Below are 26,732 nucleotides of genomic sequence, written 5' to 3' on the forward strand. Positions count from 1 at the left end.
CTTAAGAGTAAAATTCATTTAACGGTCCATTCAACACACCTGACGTGGCCCCGGCCCTGGGCCAGGTCCGTCTGAACACCTTCAGTGTTTTCTCAGTTTCCAAATGACACTCGTGTTTCAGAACGACACGTGAAATGACGAAACGTTGGCAGCAAGCTATCGACGTGAGCGGCCCCTCGGAGGAGGCTCAGCACCTCCCGGGCCTGTGGCCAGAGGACCCTCCTCCCGCTCGGCAGAGGGGCCACAGCAGCTGCCCGCTCACCTGGATGGTGGTGTTGCCTCCTTCCAGAAGGGCGATGGCCAGGAGAATGCTTTCGTGGAACACCCGGTCACTGGACGCGTTCATGATGAGGTCGATGACCAGGTTGGAGGCCCCCTCCTTGTCAAGGTGACACTGAACCTCGGCCAGGCTCATCTCTCCCCGGCTCATGGAGCTGGATCCCGAGCCTCCCCCTGAGGAGACAGAACATGGCGCTCACTCGGGGCGACAGGGCCGCACGCTCGCCAAGCACGCACACGCCCACACGGGGCTGTCCCCGGGGGCTCTCTCAACCCTCTCACAACCCCCCCAAAGGAAGTGCTGATGACGAACACAGAGATGGGGTGGCGTGCCCCAGGATGCCCAGCGTTCAGGCAAGTGGCGGAGACGGTGCTGAACTCGGGTGGGTAAGATGAAGGAGAAACGATACGTTTCCGTCAAGCCGTCCAGCCAAGAGTGTCACGTTAAAATGCAATGGCTTGGGGCAGAACTCTGGAGAGCTGGTTTAAGAGATGGACCGCACTCAGACACGTGCTAAATACTCCTAAGGAAGCATGAGGGTGATGATCACGATCGCCCTCTTTCTACCCAACCCAGATCCGCCGTTCCCATAATTCATCTGTCCCTGCATTCGCATTGCCGCAGGGCTTGGCATGGAGCCAAGACCTGGGGCTAGGGAGAGCGGGCTGTGGAACTGATATCAAGACTGTACCTATCGCAGAATGGGCATCTTAGAAGCTCCATTTTCACAGAGCTTCAGATGAGGTGAATATACCTAAGAAGAGCCCGTGGCACTCAGCGGAATGGGTTCTCATCGAGTTTGCAAAGTACTTAAGAACAGGCCTTGTATCAACTGGCAATAACACAAACATCAACGCACATGGAGAAATGGGCTGATTGGATTCGGGAAGCAAAAAGCCATCCATCAACCCTTCCCTGCCAAGGTCAAGTCTACGCCACTTCCTTTGCGCTGCTTGTCCTTGGCTGTGGCCTCACGTCTATAGTTACAGTGAGCACAAGGTGGAAACCGGGTTGCAGGATCTTCTCTGCTACAGCTCCTTACAACTGGATCTGCTCCATGCATTTCCCCCATGATGCCTCCCAGGGGCCTCACCTATCGTCAAAGAACCCTAGAAAATGCTTTGAGATGTTGCATGAGGAACCTGTGCAAGAGAACCACAGAGGGTTTCTGGATTTGAAAAGCTGAGCTCAGGGATGCACCGAGAGAACCCCGTCATCTCCAAAGTGCACACAGCTCTGTGAACGGAGCAGATGTGCGTCAAGGTCCAGCTGATGATGAACCCACACTCCCTCCCTAGAAGCTAGTAGGATAAATGTGTTCAACACGAAGCACTGAGTTTCTTTCTGCTTTGAATGGAACCCACCAAGGATCTTAAGCCGACTTACAATCATCAGGCCATCAGACAACTCTCACCCGGGCCCTGGGCACCGAGCTACTGGATCACCCCAAGACTCAAAACTATGTGACACCCAGCACGGAGTCACTCTTTTTAAGATTTTGACCTGTAATTGTGCTTAAGCTGATTTGGAACACCTTCACAGATCTGCTTTTGAGTCCTTTGGGATAGGAACCCTTATGTACTTATTTTGTCAATTCCCACAGGAGTTTGGGGGTGCACATGGCATATGCGTTAGAGCTAGACAGGCCAGGTTCAAATTACAAGTGAGCCCTCAGGAAACTCCATCTCCTCCACTGAAGAGATGTGTGACGTGCCCATCCCACCATGGCCAACTTGGAAGCCAAAATGAGATGAAGGATGGAGAGTGGGGGAGCCTCTGCCAGCAGTAAAACATGGTACCCGGTGCTTTTCACCATCCTGGCTGCCAATGTCTTCCCCGTTTTATGGGAAAACATGAGTCCTAATGGCCACAGGGAAATGTACAATAAAACCTAGTTCCTTGAGTCACTCAGACCTCACCAAGAGGGCTTCTGCCTGGGGAGGAGGGACAAAAGCCTTCATCGACTCCTAACTGCAGGGCAGTGCTATTTCGCAGGGAAATGGGTTTAGACCTCGGTTTGACAGCAGACCATAGACAAAACACGTTGCTGAAAACACACACATTCATCCCGTTCCAACCCGTTAAGCAGCAACACGCAGCTACCGTGGGACACGCCAGACTCACACGCGAAGCTCATTAGCACGGCAGGCAGCCTACCTCCTCCCCCAGGCTTGCTGGGTCCTCCTGGTGACAGTGGGCCATTGCCAAAGCTGGTCAGGCTCTCTCTTCTTCCTGAAGGTCTGATGTTTCCATAGTAACGGTTGACCAAAATTTGCCTGAGTGCCTCACCCTTAATTCAAACAGGATAATGAAATCAGGTTCTAGATTTAATGCATAACTGAGCGACTAACACTAAAAAAAAGGGGGGGGGGGAATGGGTATTCAGGTATAAGTGGCCCAGTTTCATTCAGTGAAAATAAATAAATGATTAATACAAGCATTTGAAAACTCTGAAGTTAACTTCAATATTTTCTCAGGAGAACAAATTTTTTTTTTTAAAGACAGCAATCTACAACATGAAATATCTGAAGTGATATTCACACATTGATAAGGAATGCTAATTTTGAAGAGCAACTAACAATAATAAAAACATAGAAATTGCTTTGGGGTATGCTGATAAATTGGACTCACTGAAAATTTTATAGGTCAGCTTCTACATCATGGTATAAAAATGTTACTCCAAGTCCAGGACTTCCTACCAAGGTCCTGAGAAAATACTGAGTAAGAGAGAATAAGCCAGTATAATAATATAAAGAGCCAAAAGTTAAGCCTTTCTTACAAGGATAGTTGATAGGCCAAATGGTGAAGAAAAAATAACAACAGAGGGAGTAAATTAGTGGCAGGTGTCAAATACATCAGTCAAAAACAACCATCATAGATAAAATGACTTTATGGTCAGGAATTTGCTTTAAAATAACATGAGAGGAGAAGTAGGGAGGAATATAAACAAGAAGGGTCTGAGTTGATGGCTTGGTGAAGGTGAGTTAACCACAGGGTTGTCAGAACCATCTCCATATTTCAACTTCATCACAAAAGTTTTGAAAATATAAACACTCCAGGAATACTGGACCAGGATGGCAATCACTCACAATTCTAATAAAAAACCAGATAACTGACTTTCTTCTGAATACGAGGACGCTGAGCTAGTCAGCCCAGGAACTTAATCTCATTTTCAGGCATGTTCCCCAGGGACACCCGGACTACCTCCTGATCTGTGCCATTTCTAAAAGTCCAAGGCTTGGTGGCTTTCCACTGGACGGTTTCCCAGGGACAAAGTGGGAAGGCGTGGAGATCCTGCAGTGCGTCATCAAGAGAGGTGAGTGAGAAGTCTAGCAGAGCAAGGTGCTGAAATCTAGCAGGTCTCTAAAATAGAGAGCTGGAGCGCTCCGGAAGGGCCCTGCCACTGGAAGGGAGCCAGTCGGATTTTTAAAGAGCTCTGTTAATAAACTATGAGAAGAGGTCCTCGGACTTCAAGGGATGCGTGTTGACAAAACCCACTGGAGGGAGCAGACCACAGCAGTAGGGCGCCTCGGAGCCGGGACCAGGCAGGGAGGAACAGGCAGAGACCACTTGGGCCCTGATGGCTGACAGAAGCACATGGATACCTGGCCACCCAGGCTGGTTCACCTCCCCAGTTAACTCAACCAGTTGCTAATCGAAGATTCTCTCAGGGACAAAGAGAATGAGGTCAACAGGTGACAAGCCAGGGAAGGGGGATGCTGAGTTTTACCTGAATGGGCAGAAAATGAAAAAAAAAAAAAAAAAAAAATCCCAATTTTCCCTTCTCCATTCTACCCACCAATTACGGGCAGAAATGGGGCAAATGAGGGAAACAGCTCAGAAAACTCATTTCCCACCTGGACTGACTGTCAATTCCAAATTCCAAGACGGATCCAAGGAGGAAGTTACTTGTAATGTCTTAAGAACTTTAAAAAAAAAAACAAAAAACAAAAAACGGCTTGCCAGTGGGGAACACGGTTTCATTACAAGACTGACGGCTTAGAAAACCCCATTTGGATATTGAGAGAACTTTTCTGGTATTGCCAGCTCAGGCACCGGGGAAAAAAACACATCAAAATGGGAAGCGGGGATTTAAAAGCCGGACTTCCTAAGAGAAACAGATGTTAAGGAACATTCAAGAAAGACTCAGAAAGGAACAGGGGAAAAGAAAAGGTCAGCCGTGAGTTAAATAGAGAGATGAAAGGTGATTTTTTCCCTTTTAACCATCCCGAGGCACCTATTTGATGTCCTGAGAGGAAGAGTAGGAAGGAGAGAGGCGGCTGGCTGGATCCTGGCGCCAGGAGCAGGCTCTTGGGGAGGCAGATGTCTGCCTAGACAGCTGGAGGCCAGGAGTCTGGAAGACCCCGGGGCTGACTGGGCTGGTCCAGGGAAGTCGGCGGGGGACCCGCCAGCGATAGCACCCCTGAGCCTTCACACCACCGCGGGGAAGCAGCAAGACCTTGAGCCGCGTGCAGGTGGACGGGCAGGAGAGAAAGAAAGGACTCCGGACAGGACGTCCTCGCTCCTGCAGACTGGGTGCTGAGCTGGACACGGAGGGACTGCCTGTTGCCATTCAGGCTCTCCTCCCGCAGAAAAGCCCCAGCAGTCACCACAGCAACGGATGCCTCAGATGGTACATCTCCCCAGAAGAGAGTATGGTGAAATGTTCTCATTAGGGGTAAAAAGAAGGAGCACATTCCCCACAAACTAGCCCCCCCTTAATTATAAGGTGCGAGGCACCTTATACAGTCACCTCACCTTCTCTCTGCACACGCACAAAATTTAAATGTGCAGGAAAAAAAAACCAGCAAGTAGGACTTATTTTTGTTTTTCTTAAGTAGCAAATGAGATGCTTTTATTTTTCTAAAAGAATAAAAATTGAAAATTTTTGGTAGAAGGGGACTGGAAGAGAAAATGGATAAGCATTATTAAAAGTTATGCAAATCCCTGGTGTAAAAACAGGTTCAAGGAAAAATTCTGTTTTTTTTTTTTTCCTGAGTTATTGGTTTAATTTAAGAAAAATTAAAATCTGCAGAGAAAACCTTTTCTAATCATCTTGATAAACATTACTCCCAAGGACTAAGCTGTTCATGATCTACCAGGCTAAGAAATCTGATTGCAGAGAAAGGGGACAATGTCTTCCCAAATAGCATCATCTCTTCAGCTTTAGCATTTGGTTGTGCATTTTAAAAAAAAATCATGTCAGTTTTTTCCCCCCAGAAGTTTACAGGTACGCGGTAAGCAAACGAATATCAGAGGTGTGTCCGCGCTAAGAAATTCCACACATACTATTACCTAAGACTCAAAAGGAAAAGTTACGGAGAGTTTCCTTTGAGTACATGTTAAAACAGTGCCAATTGGGATCGGGGACGTGGAGGCACAGGGCAGGTGTCACCCCCCCACACCCGTGAGTCTTCATTCACATCAACTGAACTGTGAACTGTGTGGGAATAAAGCCACACACGGAGTTAACGCAGTCACGTGCAAAGAAGAGGAAACATGTCTTTTGGGTTCCTGGTCCCAGACACTTGAGGTCATGGGCTTCACGCAAGATCACTCTTCTCACATGGGCTGAGTCTCTCATGCCTTGGTCAGTGCAAAGGTGGCATCCGCGTGTAGAGATGCTTTGCTCTTCCTACTCCTGTTGTGAAGGAGACTACCCAAGCATTTCCAAATGCAAGGCTGACTCCAACCTGGTAGTCAATCCCTTCAGTGTATTCCAGACCCTGCGCTCAGTGCTCCCTGGATCAGTCACTACCACTGCCCCAAGGGATGGAGACCCACATCACCTCTGTTTTACACAGAAGAAACTGAAGCACAGGGGGGTTAACCAAGTTGCCCCACATCACACAGCAAGGACCTGGCAAAAAGAGACTGGCCTCTGTTTCTAATGCCAAAGGTTTTCAATACTGAGTCTCCTGGGAGCTGAGGCCACAAGGGATGGCAGGGTGCCTTTGCCGGCTACCTCTGAGACCTAGGATGATGCTTCTGTGGCAGCAAGGATGGAAAACGTGAATTCAAGGGCCCCTGGTCCACGGGAGGCAGGAGATACAGGACGCTGGAGGGCCGACCACACTGTGCTCCGAATTCTGCAAGACGCAAACTCCCCAGGAACTCTTTTCAAGCCACAGTCTGAGAAATGATGGAGTTTATTTCTCCATCAGGGTAAGAGGACCAAAAAAAGGGGGTTCCACAGGACTGGGCAGCGGCTGGGGCATGTGAGCACCAGGGGTAAACCCTCCAGGGTACGGAGGCCCACAATTCCAAGGCACGCTTTGCCATGATTGTTGACTCCCTGGCTCTGTGACCTTGGGTAAGGTGTTCAACTGATCTGAGTCTGTTTTCTAATCTGTGGAATGGGGATGATGGTCATGTCGTAGGGTCAGGGCAAGCACTAACGAAAACTGAAGCATGAACAGATCACAACAACTGGCAGATGCAAAAGCTCTCATAAGTCCAGGACATCTGGTTATCTTCCAAGAAAGGGTAACAGGGAAACTGATGCTGCCAAGGTGCTGGTGGATACAGATGATTTGCTAGAAAACGGTTTTGCAAGGTGTGGTCAGCTCTATAAGAAAGTAACTACCCTTTTGCCAAGACTGTCCCCTTCTAGGAATCCACTCAGACGCTTCTGTTCATCTCCTCGTCAGAGGGAAACCTTACACACCACACGTGAACTTGAGAGTCTGTGGTCAGCGGCTAGCTTTCCAAAGAAAGCTCAGCTACAGCCTCAGATCACCAAAGCCTGGTACGGAGGCGGCACACTTAGAATAATCCCAACGACTAGGAGAAGGCGAGGCACCTGTGTTGACTGGGACCCGTGGTTGAAGGAAATACGAAAGAGCTAGCAGCTTTCACAACTGGGTGGGGTAATTATGAAGTACCTTTGTTATGTTTTTGTGTATACTGTTAAGGTATCTATAACAACCATCAGTTATTATAGGAAAAAAACTGTTTAGACTTCACTTAAGTAGAAAGGAAAAACTTAAACTTGGTCATTATTTGCAGCCTAGTTGGGTACAGTGCCCTGACTGGGTAGATAATAAGTAGAACTGCCAGTTACTTCCACTTACACCAAAGGCCATGCTTGGTCCTGAGCCAAGTAATGTTTTAACCATACGAACAACATGACTTTAAATCTCAGGGTATGGTTGGGGGCAGTGGGGGTCAGTCATGAGCTCCCGACACAGAGGACTCAGGCTACCTACCCTCTTGTGGTCTTCCAGTTGTCTCAGGGGTGGACTTGATTCAGTCTCCTGCTAAGTGTGCAGAAATTCCAGTTTAAGTATCAGCTAAGGAGACCACCATCTTCACCATTGGTCACAAACACAGCAAGCACGTCCCCAGTCACGGTCACACAGGCAACGGGCCTATTTGTGGATTTCTCCAAATACCAGCACTGAATTACCATAGGTCCCGCTCCCAACCCTACTGCACGGTTTAATACGACTTTTCGGAAAACAAAGTCATCATCGTCATCATCATTATTCATAGTAGGGATTGAACTCAGAGGTACTTAACCACTGAGCCACATCCCCAGCCCTTTTTATTTTTTATTTAGAGACAAGGTCTCGCTCAGTTACTGCAAGCTGACCTCCAACTTGCGATCCTCCTGCCTCAGCCTCCAGAGTAGTGGGGGTGACAGGTGTGCACCCCACACCTGGCTTGGCCGTTATTTTTTGCATTTTTTTTTTTGCAGAGATTATAAAATTATAATCTATGGTCTACGGTATTATAATCTATGGTTGTATATTAACCCTGTCAAGCAAGACCCAACCCCGCAGGCCTGGGGATTCAGACATGCGTTAGGGCACAGTTCATGCAGAACACACACACTTTGGGGGTAGACGCATACACAGACCGCAGCTCCCCCCAACCCCCCAGACAGACAAGTAAGTATTCTAATCAAAGCCGAGTGCAACGCTCTGATTAGAATATGATGAACTGATCATTAGAACGATTCCCACTGCGACTCAGCGTCTACGTCTGCGCTTCATGTTTACGATCTTCGACAGACGTCCTTCCAATGAAGTATATCTCCTTCTAGCTAGAACTCCCGTGACCTTCGGTTTCTGAAAGTTAATTCTGACACCAGCAAACAGGACTCCCCGCAAAGCTGCCCTCTGATCTCGCACACTTTAATGACTTCGAGTCTCTCCCTGAGTGTGCGCAGCCAGAGGCAGGAAGGACAGAACAGAAAGAACACGCTGGTTGTGCAACTACAACTCTCTCCGCGGTTTCGACTCAAAACTAAATCAATATCCGGAATTTCAAAACCGGATCATCATTGTACAGGCTCCAAAGTCAATTCTGTATGACAACAGAAAGAGCTCGTGGTTCCAGAATTTCTCAATGGAACGTCTCAACCCGAGGCGGTTTTGTGTGAAGACCTTCCAAGAGGCACGTTCTCCACCTGGAGGACGCGTGGTGCAGGTCCACCTCCGGAGGACTTTCCACACCAAGAGTCCCGTCCAGCACAGGCATGATCAGTTCCCTCCCATGCCAACCACGGAGACAGACATCTCCTTACGATTCAGACACAACCGGGATGACTGAGAAGCACCCATATTTGCTGGCACTGCCAATACGGGTGAGCAACACACCTCGGTGGAGTTCTCGGATTCCGGAGCCTGTGGCAGCTAGTTGGGAATAAAACGTGGTACATTAGTCAGGGCACTTGAGTTTCACGGGCCACAGAGAAGCGCGAAGACAACACTCCAGGACAAGACGGGGGCAAGGACCACAGATGAGGTGCTCCTGCCATGGCGGCCTCCGGCCATGGCAGGAACCAGACACGCGCTCTTTTAAACTGAATGTGGGTGTCCTGGAAGAGATGACTGGCCCCAGATGGGGGAAACACATTTAAAAAAGGAGATAAAAAATGTGTACGGCTGACTAAGGAGGAGACAGGTCTTAAGAGGCTTCTAACGAAGAGCCACGCGCATCGGGGGCTTGAAGGAGAAGCCAGGCCACGCTGCGCACCCCACGCAGGGTGGGCGGGTGACCGGTGGCCCGGAGCCTGTGGAAGCTGGGCTCTGCTGCTGCGGGGACAGGAGGCTGCGGTCTCTCTGCTGCCCCCGTGCAGCCCTGCAGGAGCGGTGCCAGCTCAGGCTCTGCGGAGGGAGAAGGAAGGGAGATGTTGCATTCGGGGCTGCGCGGTGGCTGTGTATTTCCTCGGGGGCTCAGTGGACGGGGCTCCTGCCACACCACCTAGACGGCCGTCTCCTTCTGCCACCTCCCCGCCTGCACAATTTCTAACCCACAGAGGAGAAAGGCAGGCACTGGCAGGGACACACAAATGACCTCCGAGGAGTATCCGGTGGCTCTAAGGAAAACGTCCACCCCTCCGTTTTCACCACGAGTCTGTGCAGAGGTCATGTGCCCGGGGCAGGGAGCTCAGGTGGGGTGTGACTGCCAGGCTGTGCACGGACTGCCGGGACCCAAGGCACATGCCAGGGGCATGGCTGGTGCAAGGTGCAGTCTGGGGCCCTGGAGGGCAGCCAGGGAGCACACACGCACTCACTGTGCGACCTTGGCCTCAACCAAATGTCCTCCAGGAGGTGGCTGTCGGGTAGTGGGCCAGGGCATGTGTGCAGAGCAGCAGGGACGGATGTGGTGGGACCTGCTGGCGTCGCTGACCAGCCCAGAGCAATCCTGAGGTGGGCGATCCCTCTTCATATAAGACAGTGGTCACGTAACCTGAGAATTACGGTTTGCTTTTATTTTCCAGCAGGTAAAATGAAAAGAAGAGGCAGGGGATCAACAGTGCTTCACTGAAGGCCACGGGTGCTCTGGGGAGGTGCTCACCTGACGCTGCAGAGACCTCTCCCGCCAGAGCCCAGCTCCATGCGTCTCAGAGAGGAAAGCCTCCCCCGGAAGCACCCAGCTGCTGCCAGGGCCAGGAGGCAGATGGTGGCCCCAAGGACGCCAGGGTAGGAAGGAAAGTAAAACTGGCCTCTGTGTGAGGATTCCCTAAGTGATACAAATAATAACACGACCCAAGGAGGTATTTTTGACTCGGTACACTTTAGGATAAAGAATTAAAACTGTGCCAACATTTGGGCTTTGTGCAAAAAAAGAAAAAAAGACAGGTAAGAGAAAGAATCAAAGCTACAGTCTTTTCGTTTGAGATAGGGACAATGGTATCAACTGGACATTCACATCAGCCCTACTCCTGCCGACGTGTCCTCTGGGCTCCCTCCGTAGGACCAGAACGGCTGGATTATGGGCAGGAGTTTCCAATAGGAGCCAGGCAGTTACCTTACTCCCCTGCCAATCAAAACCAAAGCTAAATAAAGAAGCTGGAAGTAGAACTGTGTCATCCCTGTTTGTTTTAGTTCCCTTCTTGCCTGGGCTGAGTTCAGAGAAGCATCTAGAATTCTTTCACAATGGCCACAGGTAATAGATCGATTTATTTCCTAAACACTCTAAGAGTAGGTGTTCCTGATATTTTTTTGTGATTGTGCTCACATGCCATTTCCTCCTGAATGACTACTGGGCTTGCTTTAAAATCAGTTGAATTGACTGTTAACATAAACGTTAAATTTAAACTCGCTGCATTTCTTTTTTTCCCCACCTTGAAAACCATCACGAAGTTGTTTGAGAGAGCAGAGCCTGCTCTGCCTCCTCAGGAATCATTATCCAACCAGAAGGGCAATTTTCTTTTCTTTTTGATTTTTTGGTTCCAGGGATTGAACCCAGGGGTGCTTAACCACTGAGTCACATGCCCAGTCAGCCCTTTTATATATTTTATTTATAAGATGGGGTCTCGCCAAATTGCTTAGGGCCTCACTTAATTGCTGAGGCTGGCCTCAAACTTGCAATCCTCCTGCCTCAGCCTCCTGAGTCACTGGGATGACAGGTGTGCCTCACTGTCCCTAGCAGGAGGGCAGTTCATAATGTGCTCCATTTGGGAAACAGAATGGAAAAGTCAAGAGCACTGGTGGGTGTCAAGTGACTGAGGACCACCCAGGGTTTGGTTCTGGCTCTGAGAGACTCTGTGCCATCAATGGACATCTCTGGGCTTCTACTCCTCACCTGTTCAGGGAGTTGGGAGCAGGTATTCTCTGAGATTCCTTCCAGCTAAGATATGAAGTCATGCTTGGTATATTTTCAGTAAACTTCATTTCATAAAATCTAACAGGCAAGTTCCCTAAATAACACAACCTGCTAAAACATAAAATGCTTTCAGGCATGGGAAAGACCAGATCAAACCTGATTTATATTTTGGTAAAATAACCAACTGCCTGTCAGCATTTCCTCTTAAGAGGATTTTAGCCTTTGAGGAACAATCCTTGAGGATAAAGCGATTTTATGGCAGTAAGCTATCATGGCAGTAAATATAAGTTTGTTGATAAGCTATATATGTTCAAAGAAGACAACAGCTACTTAAATATAATACGTAAAGCCCGAAGTGCTGGGTACTAGTTAATAAATTAATGGAGCTTCTCGGCAGTTTCATTATCAAAAATTTTTTTTTTCTTTTCTTTTCTTTTTGTACGTGAAACATAGAGGCTTCAGCAAACATGTTAAGGAAGGCTGATTTGGGGGTATGGGCCTGTGCAAATCCCCTAAGACCCGTACTGTCCCCGCAGGGAGTGGCAGAGTCAGCCACGGACCTCACACCAACACCACCTGTCAAGGGAGAGCCTCCCATTTCACAGGTGATCAGCGGTGAGCTGATCCTGCCGAGCTCTGGACCTGGAGAGCTGGCACCGTCCCCGACTGCCTCTTCGTGTTTACTTTGGTCTTAAGTCTGCCTAGTGTTTTCAGACAAGGTCAGCAAAACCCAACTCCGTAGGGAAAAAAAAAGGAAGAGAGTCCAAATGACTGGTATTGAAACAGAAATTGCAAACAGTACCTCCAGTCTCCAAATCCCAAGTGTCCTCCCTGGATGAGGCAGTCATCAGGGCCTCCAAACTATGGTACCAGAGTAGAACCCAGATCTGCTCAGATGAGCCTCTGGTGGGTTTGCTTTCACGATACAACACACCTGAAATTTTATCAGGGAAGCCTTTCTTAAATGAAAGCGAGCCCGCCGACTTCCCAGGGAGACTGCTTCTTGGTGCTTGCACAACAGGGCCCTGTCCATCTTTCCATCAGTCATTTCATGTGTCTCCACCACAGACCAGCACGAGCCCAGCTTGCAGGTACCCCTTGTTATCCACTGTCCTCAACAGGAACCCCTTAACAATCCCCCGGGCTTCTACGAGTTCCCTAAGCGGAACGTCTGTGGCTGGACTAGTCTGGCACAAGGGCAACACGAATCGAGAACTTCAGCGGGGACAGGGCCAGATGTGAGCGCACCCCAGAGAACCTTCACCTCCAGCCGCGAGTGCGTCTTCGGCTCCCTCTTTGCCTACTCACAACCTCAGAGGAAGGATAGCGACGACGGTGGATGAGGCTGCAGGTGGACTTGATGGGCCCTGTCCTTCTCCAGCCTCTGAAAACCCTTGCTGAAGGGCATGGAAAGCTTTTAAAGCACATCGAACTAAAACAGCATTTCGTTGAACAATTTCAAACCTCCACACCTACCGACACGGTTCTCTTTAACTCTATTTGTTTTTAGAAACAAAAATCAATAAAAAGTTGCTCTGTTCCAACAACGCAGCCTTACGTAGATTTTACAGAACAACTTTCAGAACTCGAGAGTGTGGTTCTTTTCTTAAAAAAAAAAAAAAAAAAAAAATGCATTGATTTGACTACCTGGTACAACTTCAGTTATTATGGAATCGTCTTGACATTAAGACAAAAAGCAATAATCACCAGGCCTGTGCAGACTCTGGGAGCTTCTGCGTGCTGGGGTTGAGCTCTCTGTGGTTGCCAGTGTCTAACAGTAAACAGCTCGCTGCATTTATTGGCAATTACTGCTGAAGGTCACACATCAGCAGTGAGCCTAAATTCCAGGAAAAAAAGCGGCTCTTATGTAACCGCCGCCGAGTGCTGGCAGGTGCCCAAGCCAGCAGCAGTTCACAGCAGTGTAAAAAGTAGGGCACCTCCGCCGGGTAGGGCGTCATGAGGACGCCCCCTGAAGGTGGAAATCCACAAGTCTGCCGCTCTCTCCTCTCACTCCCCCTTCCGAGTGCCACCGAGGTCCCCCCTCTGTGGCGTCTTTGGGGAAGCAGCTGGGGGCCGGGACGTTGCGGGCTCAGCGGAAGCTGGCAGCAGCCCCTCCGGATACCTGGGAATGTCAGCCCAGCTTTTCTGTGGTAGGGCAGGCAGGCGGAGATGCTCGCTGTGCCCAGGAGCTCCAAGGAACCGTGACTCAAGGGAGATCGCACCTCACGCACAGAAACGGACACACCCGCCGCGCTGGAGCCCCACTTTCTGAACGGACCACGCCTTCCCTGGGACACGCAGAGGACCCCGGCCTGGAGGTGCCATCTCTGCCTCGGGTCTGAGCCCCTGGTCCCTCCGAGGGGCGTGCCGCTGTGCAGTTTAGAAAAGCGACTCCAGCCGGCACCTCCCGGGGTACCCCCCACCACTTGGGAGTCCCCGGACGACAGGCGCCCAGGGTTCCGTGGACTTCTGTACTCCAACACTCCTCATGACTGACAGCTGTCGCCTCACCCTGATTTTTCTGTCTCTCCACCAAAAGTGCAAGCTACGCACTTGCACTTACTGGGGGCACCGCTGTCCCCAGTCCTCTAGCATCTGCCTCCGTGGAACAGGCTGTGGAAACCTAAGTCCTAGAGAGGCATGGCTTCGCCCCCCGCCGGGCTGAGTGGGGAGCTTTCTGGGGTGACGGACACCGCACACCTTGGTTTGGGGGCTGGTGACCCAGACGCCCACCAGGCCCCACACCTGAGGCGGAGCTGAAGGGGCACGAGGCAGGCAGGGCCTTTCCAACCCCCTCCCCAGAGCCCCCTGGGCCTCCAGGGGAAAGGTCACATCAGAGGCTCAGGAGACTCTGCCTCTTTATTTGCCAAGACACCCAAACCCCTCCTCTTCCTGGAGTCGGGTGGGATTTATTCTAGAAGCCACGTTTCTCGTGGGGAGTCCCTGCCTCTGTCCTCACCTCGCCCTGCCCTGCTGGAGCCCTGACAGGGATGCAGCAGGCACTGGGCCTTTTTATGAGTTCCCCTGGCACGTCCCCCTGGCCTTGGCCTGTCCTCAGTCCGGGCGGTGGGGCCCCAGGCAGGCCTCTCCTCTGGCCTCCGGGCTGCCCCCCACCCGTCAGGGTCTGGAAGGCGGCCATGCAGGTTGGATGTGCAGCCGCCCCAGTCCTGGGCCAGCAGGAGCGCTCATTAAACGTGGGCAGCGCGGCCCCTGCGGCTGCGGCTTCCAGCAGCACAGGCCGCGTGAAGGATCTGTGGGGGGAGGAACCCCAGGAGCCGCCGTGGCTTCTAGAGCAGCAATGATGACAAAGGCCGACGCGCCCTCTCTGCCTCGAGGGCCAGACCCAACAGCCGGAGGGACTGGGGACAGGGTGCGGGTGTTCCAGGGTTCTGGCGGTTACCAGGGGTAACCACGCAGAGGGGATCCACACTTGCCTCCTCAGGGAATTTTCAAAGAATCCGAGAGCCTGCCAGAACATTCTTCCTTTATAAACAGACAGTATTCTATTTCCTAGAGTATAATTATAAACACACCTGCTCCAACTGTGGGATCTTTCCACAAGCAAGCAATGAACTCCCAGCCAGGAGAACCAAGCTGTATCTTGAGCAAGCAAAGACATCAACTCATTACTACGGTGCAAAACAGGAGTGTTGATAACGCCGCAGACGCCGGCCCACCGGGCAAGGGCTTCTGCTCCTGACTTAACGTGTCCTCCAGCAAATAGAAACTCAATATTTCAGGGGAGAAATTTAAATCAGCGAGGCACTGACCACACTGGGTAGACACCAGAATCCGAAAGCTGCCAACGTAGAAATTCGGCAGAGGATATTTTTCAGTGTAGTTCTTTCCAGAAGGCACCGCCTGCTCCCCTGCCCATGTCTATGAGCTCTGTGCTCAAAGGATTCACTGTGCTGACCAGCCAGGAGCTGAGTCTGCTACGCGCTACCCTACTGTGCCACTCTTTTGCTTGTGGGCTGAGACCTGCTTAGCCTCTCTGTTGTCCCTTCCTGAAACGACTGGACCAAACTCATCACCCCTCGTGTTGCTTTTGGTTTTCAGTCTCTGATTCCAACGCTCCTTTGGTAGATCTGAACTATTTCTTAATATCTGCACTTAAGACGAATTAATTAAAATACATATTATGGTAGACAACATGTTCTGTCTGGTAGCTCTCTCTCACTCAAAATAACGTATTAATTAGTCTACCCAAAGAGGAAACGGATCATTAAAACAGACCAGAAAAATGACTCTAATAAGTCGAATGAAATTCTATTCCAGCAGGCTCAACTTGCCAATCAATTAAACCCTCTCAATTATACACATTAAGTCCTCAAATTAATTTTTCCCAGTACCATTCACTTGCCAGGCACCAGCCTAAAAACATAACAAGAAATGTTGAAAAAATGCACAAAACAGAAAATATGTAAGAAGCCCCCAAGCCCCACACACAACGGCCACCCACTCTTCCATCTCCGGGATAATTCTGGGCAAATGCAACTGATATGCTACATCAGTACGGAAGCCACTGGGTGACATCTCGATTTCTGGATATACAGACAGTTTCCGCAGAAGAGAGGCCACAGATAGAGAGCATTCCTCATCGCAGGAATGCAGGGTCCTGACCAGCACTTAGGAAACCACAATGCCTCTCGAAGATGTCTGCGTGGGCCTCAGACTCAATACGTACCACCACAGACCCCGACAGTAGTGTTGTTGTTTGTTAAAAACCACTTCAAAAACTATGCCAAAGTCTTTTTCACCTCTTTGCATCAGAAGCTTTACGGGATAGAAAAGTTCCTTATGTTAATACCGAAACCGAGTTTCGGAGGAAAGTTAACGGCATAACAACCACAAATTCAGTTTAGGATTCTGGACAACGAATGAATGAAATCAGAGTTTTGAGAATCTTTATCCAGACTCAGACAGGATCTCCAGGGACAAATGGCAAACAAACTCATGGGAAATGGTCACAGAGACAGGACAGACTCTATTTACTCCCAGAAGGACGCTACACAGAGTCAGGTACTGGACAGCATGGAGACCAGAAGACAGGGCACAGGGCCAGCCGGAAGAGTGTCATGGAAACACCACCATGGGACATTAAGGACAAAAAAAAAGCAAGAAAATTAGGACCTCAGCATTATCCAACTCATCAATGGAAATTTGCTGGAAAAGAAAAAAGGGGGAGGGGGAGAAAAAGAAAGATACGTTAGAAAAGGAAATCCGCCAGCTGAGCTACACACTTGGCAAACGCACTGGGGTTCGCCTTCGGGTGTGGATAATGGAGATGCGGGAAGGGCCCGGGCACAGCCACGCTGCCCCCTCCGCGAAGTCCCGGCCGGAGTGGGCAGGTCGCTGCTGCGGTTCCCTCACATCTGGGCATCACACCTGGCAAGTCACTCGGCCATGTGTCCCGCAAGCCCTGAGCTCGCGGGCGGAGGCCAGAGCTGGACCCCATGGGAACCAGGGCAAGGGCCCCTTTGGGCAGAGGGGAGGGAGCGTGGAGGGGAGCCCAGAGCCGCAGCAGCTCTGCCGGGGAGGAAGCCGCGGCCTCCGACTCATTTCGGGGTGTCAGTGGGGTTGGACACCCACCCTGCAGGCGGGCCCAGCTAGAACCCGCCACCCCAGGGCCTGATGCCACTGATGACCGGGGGCGAGGGCAGGGCGGCCGGTGCCCACTCAGGTCACACTGGCAATGTCCCGCCTATTAGCCTCGGGCACAGGAGAGTCACCACCGTCGCCCTGTTCAGGACGATGGAAGGTTCCCCTGTGATTCCTACTACGTCCAGCGTTTAGTAGGTGCTGTGAACTGAAGTGGATACACCACAGCTTGAAATGCGAGCGCTTTATTCACCTGGAACAAAGCAGCTCTAGCAAGTAACCCGGCTGCAGGAGAGGGAGGCCGGGCCTCACCTGGGCTCCGGGACTCTCCAGGACCCAACAGCCACGACTGCTCGGAAGGGAAAACGACATTTCAAATCCATCCTGAGAGGCCCTTTTACACTCATTCCTGGCCTCCGAAATTCTTTCCAAAGCTCTTTGACTAAGAATTTAAGTCAACAGCAGCTTAAAAAAAAACCCTAGTCAAGGACAAGAGCAGCCAATTCATGAGATAAACCGTGCCTCCTTTTTTCCGGCAGGGCCCAGGGGCCTGAAGAGTTTTGGGGAGTTGGAGAGGGATTCGAATTAACTTTTAGAAATGCTTATCTAGGCCAGGCTTATTTATTTATTTATTTATTCATTCTGTTCTTTAAATATGGACACAGTTTAATCTGTTAGATGAAAAGCAGAGCTTAGTAGGAATCAAAGTGTTTATGAAGTCCTGAGATAAACTCAGATAAATCTGAAGTTTACTTTGAACATACAGGTGAGGAGGATGCTATAGGCATCATAGACAAATGTCTGGCACCGTATTTCAGTCGTTCTTGATCCTCTATTCCACTCTGAGGAGAACATGCATTTCTGGTCCTTTGCATTTTAGAGTCTTAATAATTACAGATATTTTCATTCCTAAGCAACTGTATGATGTGGGTCAGGTGCCCCCCAAGGGTCACGTGTGGGAGGCTGGACCTCGGTATGGCGATGCTGGGAGGTGGTGGGACATTTATGTCACTGACAGTCCTCCCTGGGAAGAAATTAAGGTCCTTCAAGGACGTGGAGTTAGTTCTTGCCGGGCGAGTTCCCTTTCCCTGGTTCCCACAGAGCCTCCCACCTGTGCCAAACCCCATCTGGTGCTTGCCAGAGGGCCAACTAATGAGGTCACCTGATCTCAGACTTTAAGTCTCCCCAAACTGGAAGCTAAATAAACTTTTTTTTTTTTTTAAATGCCACCAGCTTCTGGTATTTTATTATAATAAGAGAAAAATGCACCAGCACAGAGATTGTGACTCAAACCTTGTGATTCTTGAATCTTCTTCAGCCCCTGTGTTTCATCGCCTATGAGACCTTGGACAGGCATTTCTTGGGGCAGTGGACCAAGACAAAGAGGCCACCACTCGCTGCTCCCTGGACTGACTCCTCGCGGGGGATCTGATCGAAACCATAGGTTTTGGATGGTCTTGGGACGGTCACAATCTGTGGATCCTCGGCATCAACGGAGACTGTTTTCAGAACTAAGCTCGTGTTTAAGTGCTGCTGTACTTGGTGCCGTTGGGACCACTGTGCCTGTTTACACAATTATGTATCATCATGAAAACGTAGATTCTGAACCCACAGGTGAACTTTAAAACACTCAAAGTGTTGTCAGTCTGTTCACTTCGGGGATGCAGTGGTGAAGAGCGACTGCCTGGAATCAGGCCATCTGTCTGACTCTAAGTTCCTGGCTCCCTTCTTATCAGCTGTGTGACCCCAGGCAAGTTTCTGAACCTCTCTGAACATAAGTCTTGTCACTCATGTTTAAAAATAGGAACCATAACGATACCTATCGGCGAGGCCGATCTGAGATAAGGCAGGAGACGGGCTGAGTGTTGTACGTTGCACCCAACGAGAAGCCTAGAAGGTAGTACCATCGTGTTAAAGATACGCCTACTAAACTGGTGAACCGTGACAAACAGTGCAAGTCGTACAGGCATTCTGGTATATTTTAGCCTACTTTTTAATACGGGTGACAGTTCTCAATTTTTTTTTTTTATTTTTTTTTATTTTGTTTCCAGGCAAGGAGACGTATCTAAGCACACCACCGTTCTTGAACAGGAAAATACAGGATGATTTCAAATTCATTATTTATATGTGACTTTGACTCGATCCTGGAGTTGACTGAACACATGGAGAGGGGAAAGGGTACCTAAGTCTCGTCACTTATAAGGATGACAGCTTAGAAAAGAGGGCGTGGCCCATGCGGATGGACACCCCCGGGGAGGCTGGAGACCTGGTTTCAGTCCTGAGCATCAGTCGCAGATGCTCCTGAGATGGAGGGCTCTCGTCTGAGCCCTCAGCTGGGGCTCCTTGTAGGCAGCGGCAGGCAGGCTAGGACAAGGCCACGCCGGGGCCCTTCCAGATCTGCCCACAGCGGTGAAGACTCAGGGGCGAGCAGGGAAGCCCAACAGACCTGGAGCCACAGGAAGGCAACAGTCCTACGACCAGCTGCCGGGCAGAGGCAGCTGAGATGGGAGGAGAGAGATGGCCTCAGCTCCCAGGCCAAAGAACGCCTCGCTGATTTACCAACGAGAGCCAACTGGTTTGCTTGAGAAAGCTTAGCTCTTTGGCCCCAGGTGACTTCTGCCCTGGACAAAGTTGGCCCGACCTGTGTATCACGCTTCTTCAGCCAATGGGAACGGTTAGTAAGCCATCAAAAACGTCTTCAGCAAGCCTTGGAGAAGCGAAGTTAAGACCAAAGACCAGACGGGGAGAAACACAAGTGCTTTAGTATCCTCAGGCCCTCCGCAGGGCCCCGCGTGGGGAGGGCTGGCTGGCATTTCCTACAGGCCAAAGCATGGGTCTGAGAGCTGCTGGTATGTGCTGCAGGTTTGTGAGCTGCTGGCTACACACAGGTTTCCAGAATGCCGTCCTCAGCTTCATGGTCTTCGTCGTCTCTAGAATTTTCTTTTGTGTGATGGGGGAAGACAGGTCCAACCACTCTGGAAAGAAATCACTCTCCTCCTAGCCTCTCTGCTTGGATGTGACAAATTTCTCCACCATATTAAGAAATTGAGTTAAAGGTCCAGGCACAGGGATGCATGCCTGCCATCCCAGTGACTCAGGAGGCTGAGGCAGGAGGATCGCAAGTTCGAGGCCAGCCTCAGCAACTTAGTGAGGCCCTAAACAACAAAGACCTGATCTCAAAATAAAACATAAAAAGGGCTGGGGATGTGGCTCAGTGGTTAAGCACCCCTGAGTTCAATCCCCAGGGCCAAAAAAAAAAAAAAAAAAAAAAAAAGAGAGAGAGAGAGACCTGCCTATCTGTCTAGGTGTCTATGCAACAGCTGTTTGAATAACCCCCTCACCACTCCTCAAATGTACTGGGGTGCTTTGCTTCTATTTATATTTATAAACTCTTGCCTGGCAAGATGCCTCCAAAAATTCCTGCTGAGTTACAGAAACTGTTTTCTAATTAGCCAGTATTTGTTCACCTTTTATTTTATGTATTTTAAACATTACGAGTGACACATGAAAGCCCCGTGATCTGGGGACTTCGGAGGAGAGCTGAGCCCTCGTGGGGGCAGACAGTTTCTGTTTTCTTATCCAAGATCTCTCGTCTAAAGTTGCTCTAACGTGAACGAGAGGCGTCCTGGAGGTCAGAGAGCAAGGTTCCTGAAGACGCTGACACCCGGGGCCTGGCAGGAGCCACTTATTCCGACAAGGAAGGCTGTCGTTCAATTATCAAGGCTTCTTCCCAGAGCTGAAGAAATCAGTCACCGGGCATTTTGAGAGGCCACTAAGATCTGCGTGTTTCCCGGTCACAAATCTGCTGAAGTGGTCAGCAGACAGCAAGTGAATGCAGGACCGTCCAACGGAACCAGCTGAGATGGGAGCTCAGGCCTGGGAGGCTGAGCTGAGGACGGAAGGGGCCCCGGGGTTGGAAATGGCCACTCTGCCCAACGTGGGAGAGGGGGACACAGTCCTGGCAGAGCCCTGCTCGCTCTGTCACGGGGACTGTCCCTTTCACAATCCTGCTCAGAGACGGTGACGTGTCTGCCTGCTGCTTCGCTTCCAGTTAGAACTGGATGGAGTTCCTCCGCGTTCTGCCGGGGTTGCGTAATACCTGGTCGGAGAGAAGCCGGCCAGCCCGCAGGTGCGCTTAGCTGGAACCCCAAGTTCAGGAACGCAGACTGTGAGGCAGAGGGGTGTGTGCTTCTCACCGCGAATTTAAATGGGGAAAATCTTATTTCTTCTCTGACATCTCCTTACATGGCGAGCAGCCCGTCAGAGACGACCAAGTACATTCGAGCTTTCTGGCTGGAACCCAGGGCCGCAGACCTGCTAGGCAAATGCTCTACCCCTGAGCGACATCCCAGGCCAGCGGGTCCGACTCTTAAGGAAACAGTCATAGGATTTAGCTACCTTTAGCAACAGGATAAACAGCTTTTAAAGAAAAGGGAAAAAAAAGTCAAGCTTCTCTGAATGCCCGAATTAAGGTGGCACACTCACCCCTTCGATTTAACAGTCAAGCACGTTTTTAACAGCAAAATAAAGCACGGTACCTTTTCTCCATAGCCTCTATCTTTGGTCATCATTTCTCTGAGGGTCTGTAGGACTTTAATGCAAAGTTTCTCCTCGTTTTCTTCCAGCAGTTGTTTAGTATGCTTTATTAACCTGGATGAGGGAAAACCACAGATCACACCCCCGAAACTCTCTTTCCCTTAAAAACACTTCACAAGCAACTTATTGTAACTGGTGGGTGGGAGAGCCCATATTGATTACGGGCTCCCAAGTCACAGAGACTTCACGAGGGTCCCTGCATCCAGAAGGGCCCCAGACCGTGGCTCCAGAGTGACACCTGCTGGTCGTTAGCAGCCAACAGGCTCAGCGGGCAGGAGGCGGCCGCGGACAATGGAGAGGTTCCACGCAGGGGAGAAACCAGGAGGTCCGCTCAGGGAGTGAAGCTGTGTATGCGGTGGCCTGCCGCTGGAAGATGCCAACGGTGCGCAAAAAAGTAAGCACAAGAGGATGGGGTTTGGGCAAACGCAAACTCTCCCTTATCCAGAGTCTTACAGGGGTGCCCCAAATTATCGCACAGGCAGAGGCCACCCCGGAGCTGGACGGACAAACTCAGGGTACAAATCAGACAGAGATGTCCGGTCGTGGAACTGCTTGTTTCTTTCAGAGGCACAAACTAAGAAAGGATCCGACGGCTAGGAAAAGGTCGAGGTCCTGTGGGCCCGAGATTTCTGAGGGCAGAAAAGTCACGACTGCTTTATGCCTGAAACGCTGACCGTGGAGCATGCTCCGTCCAGGCTGGCTGAGCGGAGGGCGAGTGAGCAGGCACGCAACTCGAATGAGAGACGCTCACCGAAAGGGAAAAGGGAGAGAAAAAGGAAAGGGGGGAAGGGTCAGGGAAGCAGGATTTAACAGACCAACTGGGGCTGGGAAGGTCAGCAGGACCCGAGCACCTGACCTTGTGTCCATCACAGTCAAAAACACGGCCAGCGCCTCCCTCTCCAGAACAAGGGCTCTGCCGGGCAGCAGGGTTCCGGCTGCTGACCGCCCCGGAGAGAGGGGCCACTTACTTGCAAATGAAACCGCCGCTCTCACACTTCCTGCGGGCGTCTGTGTTCTCGGGGAAGAGCAGCTCGGGCCGGTGCAGCACGTCTACCAGCACGGACAGCTCGGCCTGCACCAGGGGCCGGAGGCGGTCCTCCAGCGCCGAGACGATGTCCTGCAATGGAAGCACGGGCTGGGGCGGGGGCTGCACGTCTGCCCTGAGCCACCAGGCACAGCTGGGCCGGGCCGGGCGACTTGGGCACCGGGCTCAGACCCTGCCTGAAGCATGGCCTCCTGACGCGGAGAACACCCCAGCCTCCCCTTCCGCTGCCATGGCTCTGTGCTACTCAAGGGACCATTCCACGTATCGTAAACTATGATGCAGAAATGCAGTTAACAGCACGGAAAGATGTCCACAAGACGCGCGGAGAAATGGTCAAGCAACGCCAGGGGCCACCATGCTATTTTTAGAAAGAATATCCGTAACCGAAGGAGACATACGAACTACTTTTTTTTTTTTTTTTTTTTTAAATCGCTACTGCTGCTGTTCTCTGGGCGGTGGCATTAGGGGTGATGCGGATTTTCTTCTGCACGGTGACACCTGTCAGTCATGTGTTTTCAATGAGCACGGGTTATTCACACGGTCAAGTCATGTCAACATGAGAACACACACGGATGAACATGCTGTATCAACATGCTAAATACATGTACCCTGAGAGCATGATGGTCTTCAAATGCACAACACACAGCTGCGGGAAAGGAAAACAGAGAAGTTGAAAGGGTAGCAAAACCAACACAGCAAACACCACTTAAGGGCAAATGAGGGAGAAGAGATGAGAAATCATCTTCAAAAGATGCCAAAGCCCGCTCTGCGCTCGCCGCCTCAGAACTCGACTGGAAGCATGCTAAGGTGGGGTCCGGGGGCCGCTCGACAGGACTGGCATATGGCAGAAGCTGCTTAAATGGCACTGACCTCCACTGGGGACCTGCCTGGGGCCAAGAAAGAACTGGCAGATCTTGGATCCAGAAACTAAAATCAAACCACACGAAGATAATTTTACCTTATATGTAACAAATTTAGGCAATAATTGTAACCACTCAATAATGTCTAGGACACATAAAGAACAGATAAACGAATCAAATCATGTCCTTTTTTTTTTTTTTGCATGGGGCAGGGGGTGGTAATTTTCCCAACAAGACTGTAGGACAGTAGATGGCAACATCTGTTAATTCGTATGATTTTTCTAGCAGTCAAAAAGAAGGGTCATTTCGGCAAGACCCCTGGGGGTCTTTTTCCCTGAGTCTCCTCTTGGGAAGCCTGCGGTTTTCTCTCCTTCGCTAGCTACAGGTCCTAACTCTGGCGAATCCTTGCTTAAGGCACTGGCGTGGGACTGAAGGAGCTCTTTCACATGAAATCCATGCATTTCATGAAATCTTGCATCTTTTGTCAAGTCTGAACTTTACACTGCAACCGCTCAGGATTGCACTTTCAAACGTAGGGCGTCGGGCAACCAGGGAGAGACCAGCAAGGATGGCAAAGCGATGGGCGGGGAGGATGCTCATGTTAAGCGAGAGGCCTGGGCGTGGGCCTCCGCCGTGACGGTGGACCTGTCCGAGCAAACGCTCCTACATCATGACAGTTCTTGCTGCATCAGGCAAACCGCATCACAGCAGGGACTCGGATGATAACTTGCAGAGCGAGGATTCTGTAAGCCCCTGAGTGAGTCTTTTTAACCACTATTACCCACTTACGTGTTCTATTTCATCCCTAGAATATGCACAATAAATCAAAGAAAAGCACAAGAAATAGGTATGCTTGAATGTAGGTTGTGCAAGTGAGGTTCGGTGCAAAGTCATGAGTGCATATTATTTCTCCCCTTTCTAGAAGCACAGTGGGGTCAGGAAGCCTTTCCAGTCTGTATCCAGTTACCTTTGCTCAAGATTGGGTTCTACCACGATAAAAGAAGGAATTATCATTATTACTATTTTTGTACTAGGGATTGAACGCAGGGGTACTTAACCCCTGAGCCACATCCCCGGCCCACACCCTTTTTTTAATTTTAAGACAGGGTCTCATTAAGTTGCTGAGGCTGACTTTGAACCTGTGATCCTCCTGCCTCAGCCTCCCAAGCTGCTGGGATTACAGGCGTGTGCTACTGCACCCGGCTAAGGATGGAATTCTTAGCTGGACGTGAGAACCCTGCCAGCTCCTGGGCTCCCAGAGCGCCAGCCGAGTCGCTGACCTCCCTTTGATCTCCAGCTGTCCTCTTCTTCTCTGTATAATGGTCTTCGCACAGGCGATTTCTCTGCCTCCAGTTCTTTAAATCCTGTTTTCTGGCCTGGTCCAAAAGTTATTCCCTCAGCAAAGCCTTCCTCACCCCACCCCTAACTAGCCCAGGCAAGATCAGCGCCTCACCTGAGTCCTGCGAACGCTGCTCGCCTCTCTACAGAATTTGTGCCTCTGCTATTGTGTGTTCACCTGTGCAATTAGCTGGTTAGTGACTGCTTCCCCTCCAAAATTCGACACTTTAGAAGGTGAAGCTCGTTTCTGGGTTTTCTGCTCACTGTATATCCCCAGTACTGAGCAAGGAGCTGGCGGATACATCCGCGAACTTGGCTGTCTTTATATAACTTATATAAGCTCATGGCAGCTCAGTTACTTCATCTAATAATAGTAATTATTATTATAGTCACAGCAGTAACAACAGTCACGATGATAATAATTACATTAGCAGCTCTTAATAGAGTGCTCAGGATTTGCAAGGTGCTGTTCCGCTACGGGTTCTGAATTTTCCAGGGACGATTACAGTGTAGCGCATCTCACATGTCCTTCTTACATGTGACACTGACTTCTCCCCTATTCCATGGTGGTCCACTTCCTCCCCCTGAAGCAGAGTGGACCGCTAAGACTGCTTGACCAACAGAGCGCACGGTGTGGGTGTTGCCGTGTGCTTTCTGACAGCCAGGTGACAGAGGTAATCAGGCTTCCCCTGTCTCCTTCCAGACGTGCCCATCTTGGGCCCCAGCCACCATGTTGTGAGGAAGCCCAGGCCACATGAGGAGGCTCCATGTCAGACTCTAGCCCAGGACCCAGCTGACCATCAGTATCCAGTGATAAACACTTGAGTCCAGCCACGGCCATGGCCTGAATGCAACCTTACCAAAGACCCTGAACAAGACACTCTGCTGGGCTAGTCAACCCTCAGAGCAGTCATAGAGAATGAAGTAACGGTTGCTCTTTGTTTCTCAAGGTACAGATATCTGGGACATGCTGTCAACTCTCTTAAAGCTGACATTGCCCCCCACCCCCAGGAGGCAGGGGCCACCACCGCCTGTTTTACAAACAAGGAGAGTGAAGCACAGAGGAGTTAAGTAACTTCCCAGGGTGATACCAAACTGCTTCTGTGCGTGGAGCCAGAATCTGAACCCGGGCACTGGCTTGAGATCATGCCCTGATGGAGGGGGGACAGATCTCTTGGGAGGCAAGAAAGAAAGCATCGAGTCCAGCTAGACTTCAAGAATGCTTCTATTTTCATGTCCTCATTCTTAGACACAACTTCTCTCGGGGACTGCTGGACTCGTTTGTCCACTGATTCAAGAGCCTAAGTATTCTAGAAAAAAATGTACCCTCGCTGGAAGCCCTTGCTGTGAGCAGCCCCTTGTCATAATTACACACTCCCTGGCAGTGGGGGCAGGGTGCCCGGCATTCACAGAGAAAGCTGCACATCTGAGTAAGACCCTGGGAGACCCGGACCTTGCCAGCAGCTGCCGTCTCCCTCGGCAGCTCCGTGTTCCTGCTGTTCATCTAAGGCCGCCCGCGGCTCTGCACGGACGCCTCCCCGGGTCTGAGCATGGAAGCCTCTCGGCTCGGGGAAGGACAGGGGCACATGGGAAGACCTCAGCCGGCTGAAGCGCCACTTCCCTTGGCACCAGGCATTACCTGCAACCTCTCGATGATATTCCGGTAGTCTCTGGAAGCTGCCAGAACAGAGTCTCTGCGAGCGGCATTGCGGGCGGACAGGCGCCAGTTCATGGCGGTTTTCTGAACGATATTGTGTGACTTCAGGAAGAGGTTGTTGACTTGGCTGTCCAGGTCCACGGGAATGGCAATGGCCCGGCTCTTGGCTGCACAGGAGAGAGAGGGCTCGTGAAGGCCTCAGCGCCCCTTCACCCACCAGGCAGATTTCCCAGCCTACCACACGCCTGCTTGCAAGGTATCGAGGGTGAAGCTGGAGAGCCTGACCACCCCACCTTC

General features: G+C 50.7%; 1 protein-coding gene across 4 annotated transcripts in view; it reads right to left on the minus strand.

The window, feature by feature from the left end:
• The window catches only part of ITPR1 (inositol 1,4,5-trisphosphate receptor type 1), a 314,683-nt gene that overhangs the window by 96,310 nt on the left and 191,641 nt on the right, over positions 1–26,732 (minus strand). For 2 of the 4 annotated variants that reach the window (XM_079122175.1, XM_079122174.1), the window contains 5 exons: positions 26,418–26,602; positions 22,504–22,652; positions 21,478–21,589; positions 2,438–2,570; positions 263–453 (listed from right to left, as the gene is read on the minus strand). In XM_079122175.1, coding sequence (XP_078978301.1) covers positions 263–453; positions 2,438–2,570; positions 21,478–21,589; positions 22,504–22,652; positions 26,418–26,602 — 770 coding nt within the window. Of the gene's footprint in view, positions 1–262; positions 454–2,437; positions 2,571–7,488; positions 7,540–8,883; positions 8,920–16,471; positions 16,505–21,477; positions 21,590–22,503; positions 22,653–26,417; positions 26,603–26,732 lie in introns of all 4 variants that reach the window. The other 2 variants (XM_079122177.1, XM_079122176.1) reach the window with 2 other exon arrangements.

The sequence above is a fragment of the Sciurus vulgaris genome (genome assembly GCF_902686455.1).
Source record: "Sciurus vulgaris genome assembly, chromosome: 19".
Taxonomy (NCBI): domain Eukaryota; kingdom Metazoa; phylum Chordata; class Mammalia; order Rodentia; family Sciuridae; genus Sciurus; species Sciurus vulgaris.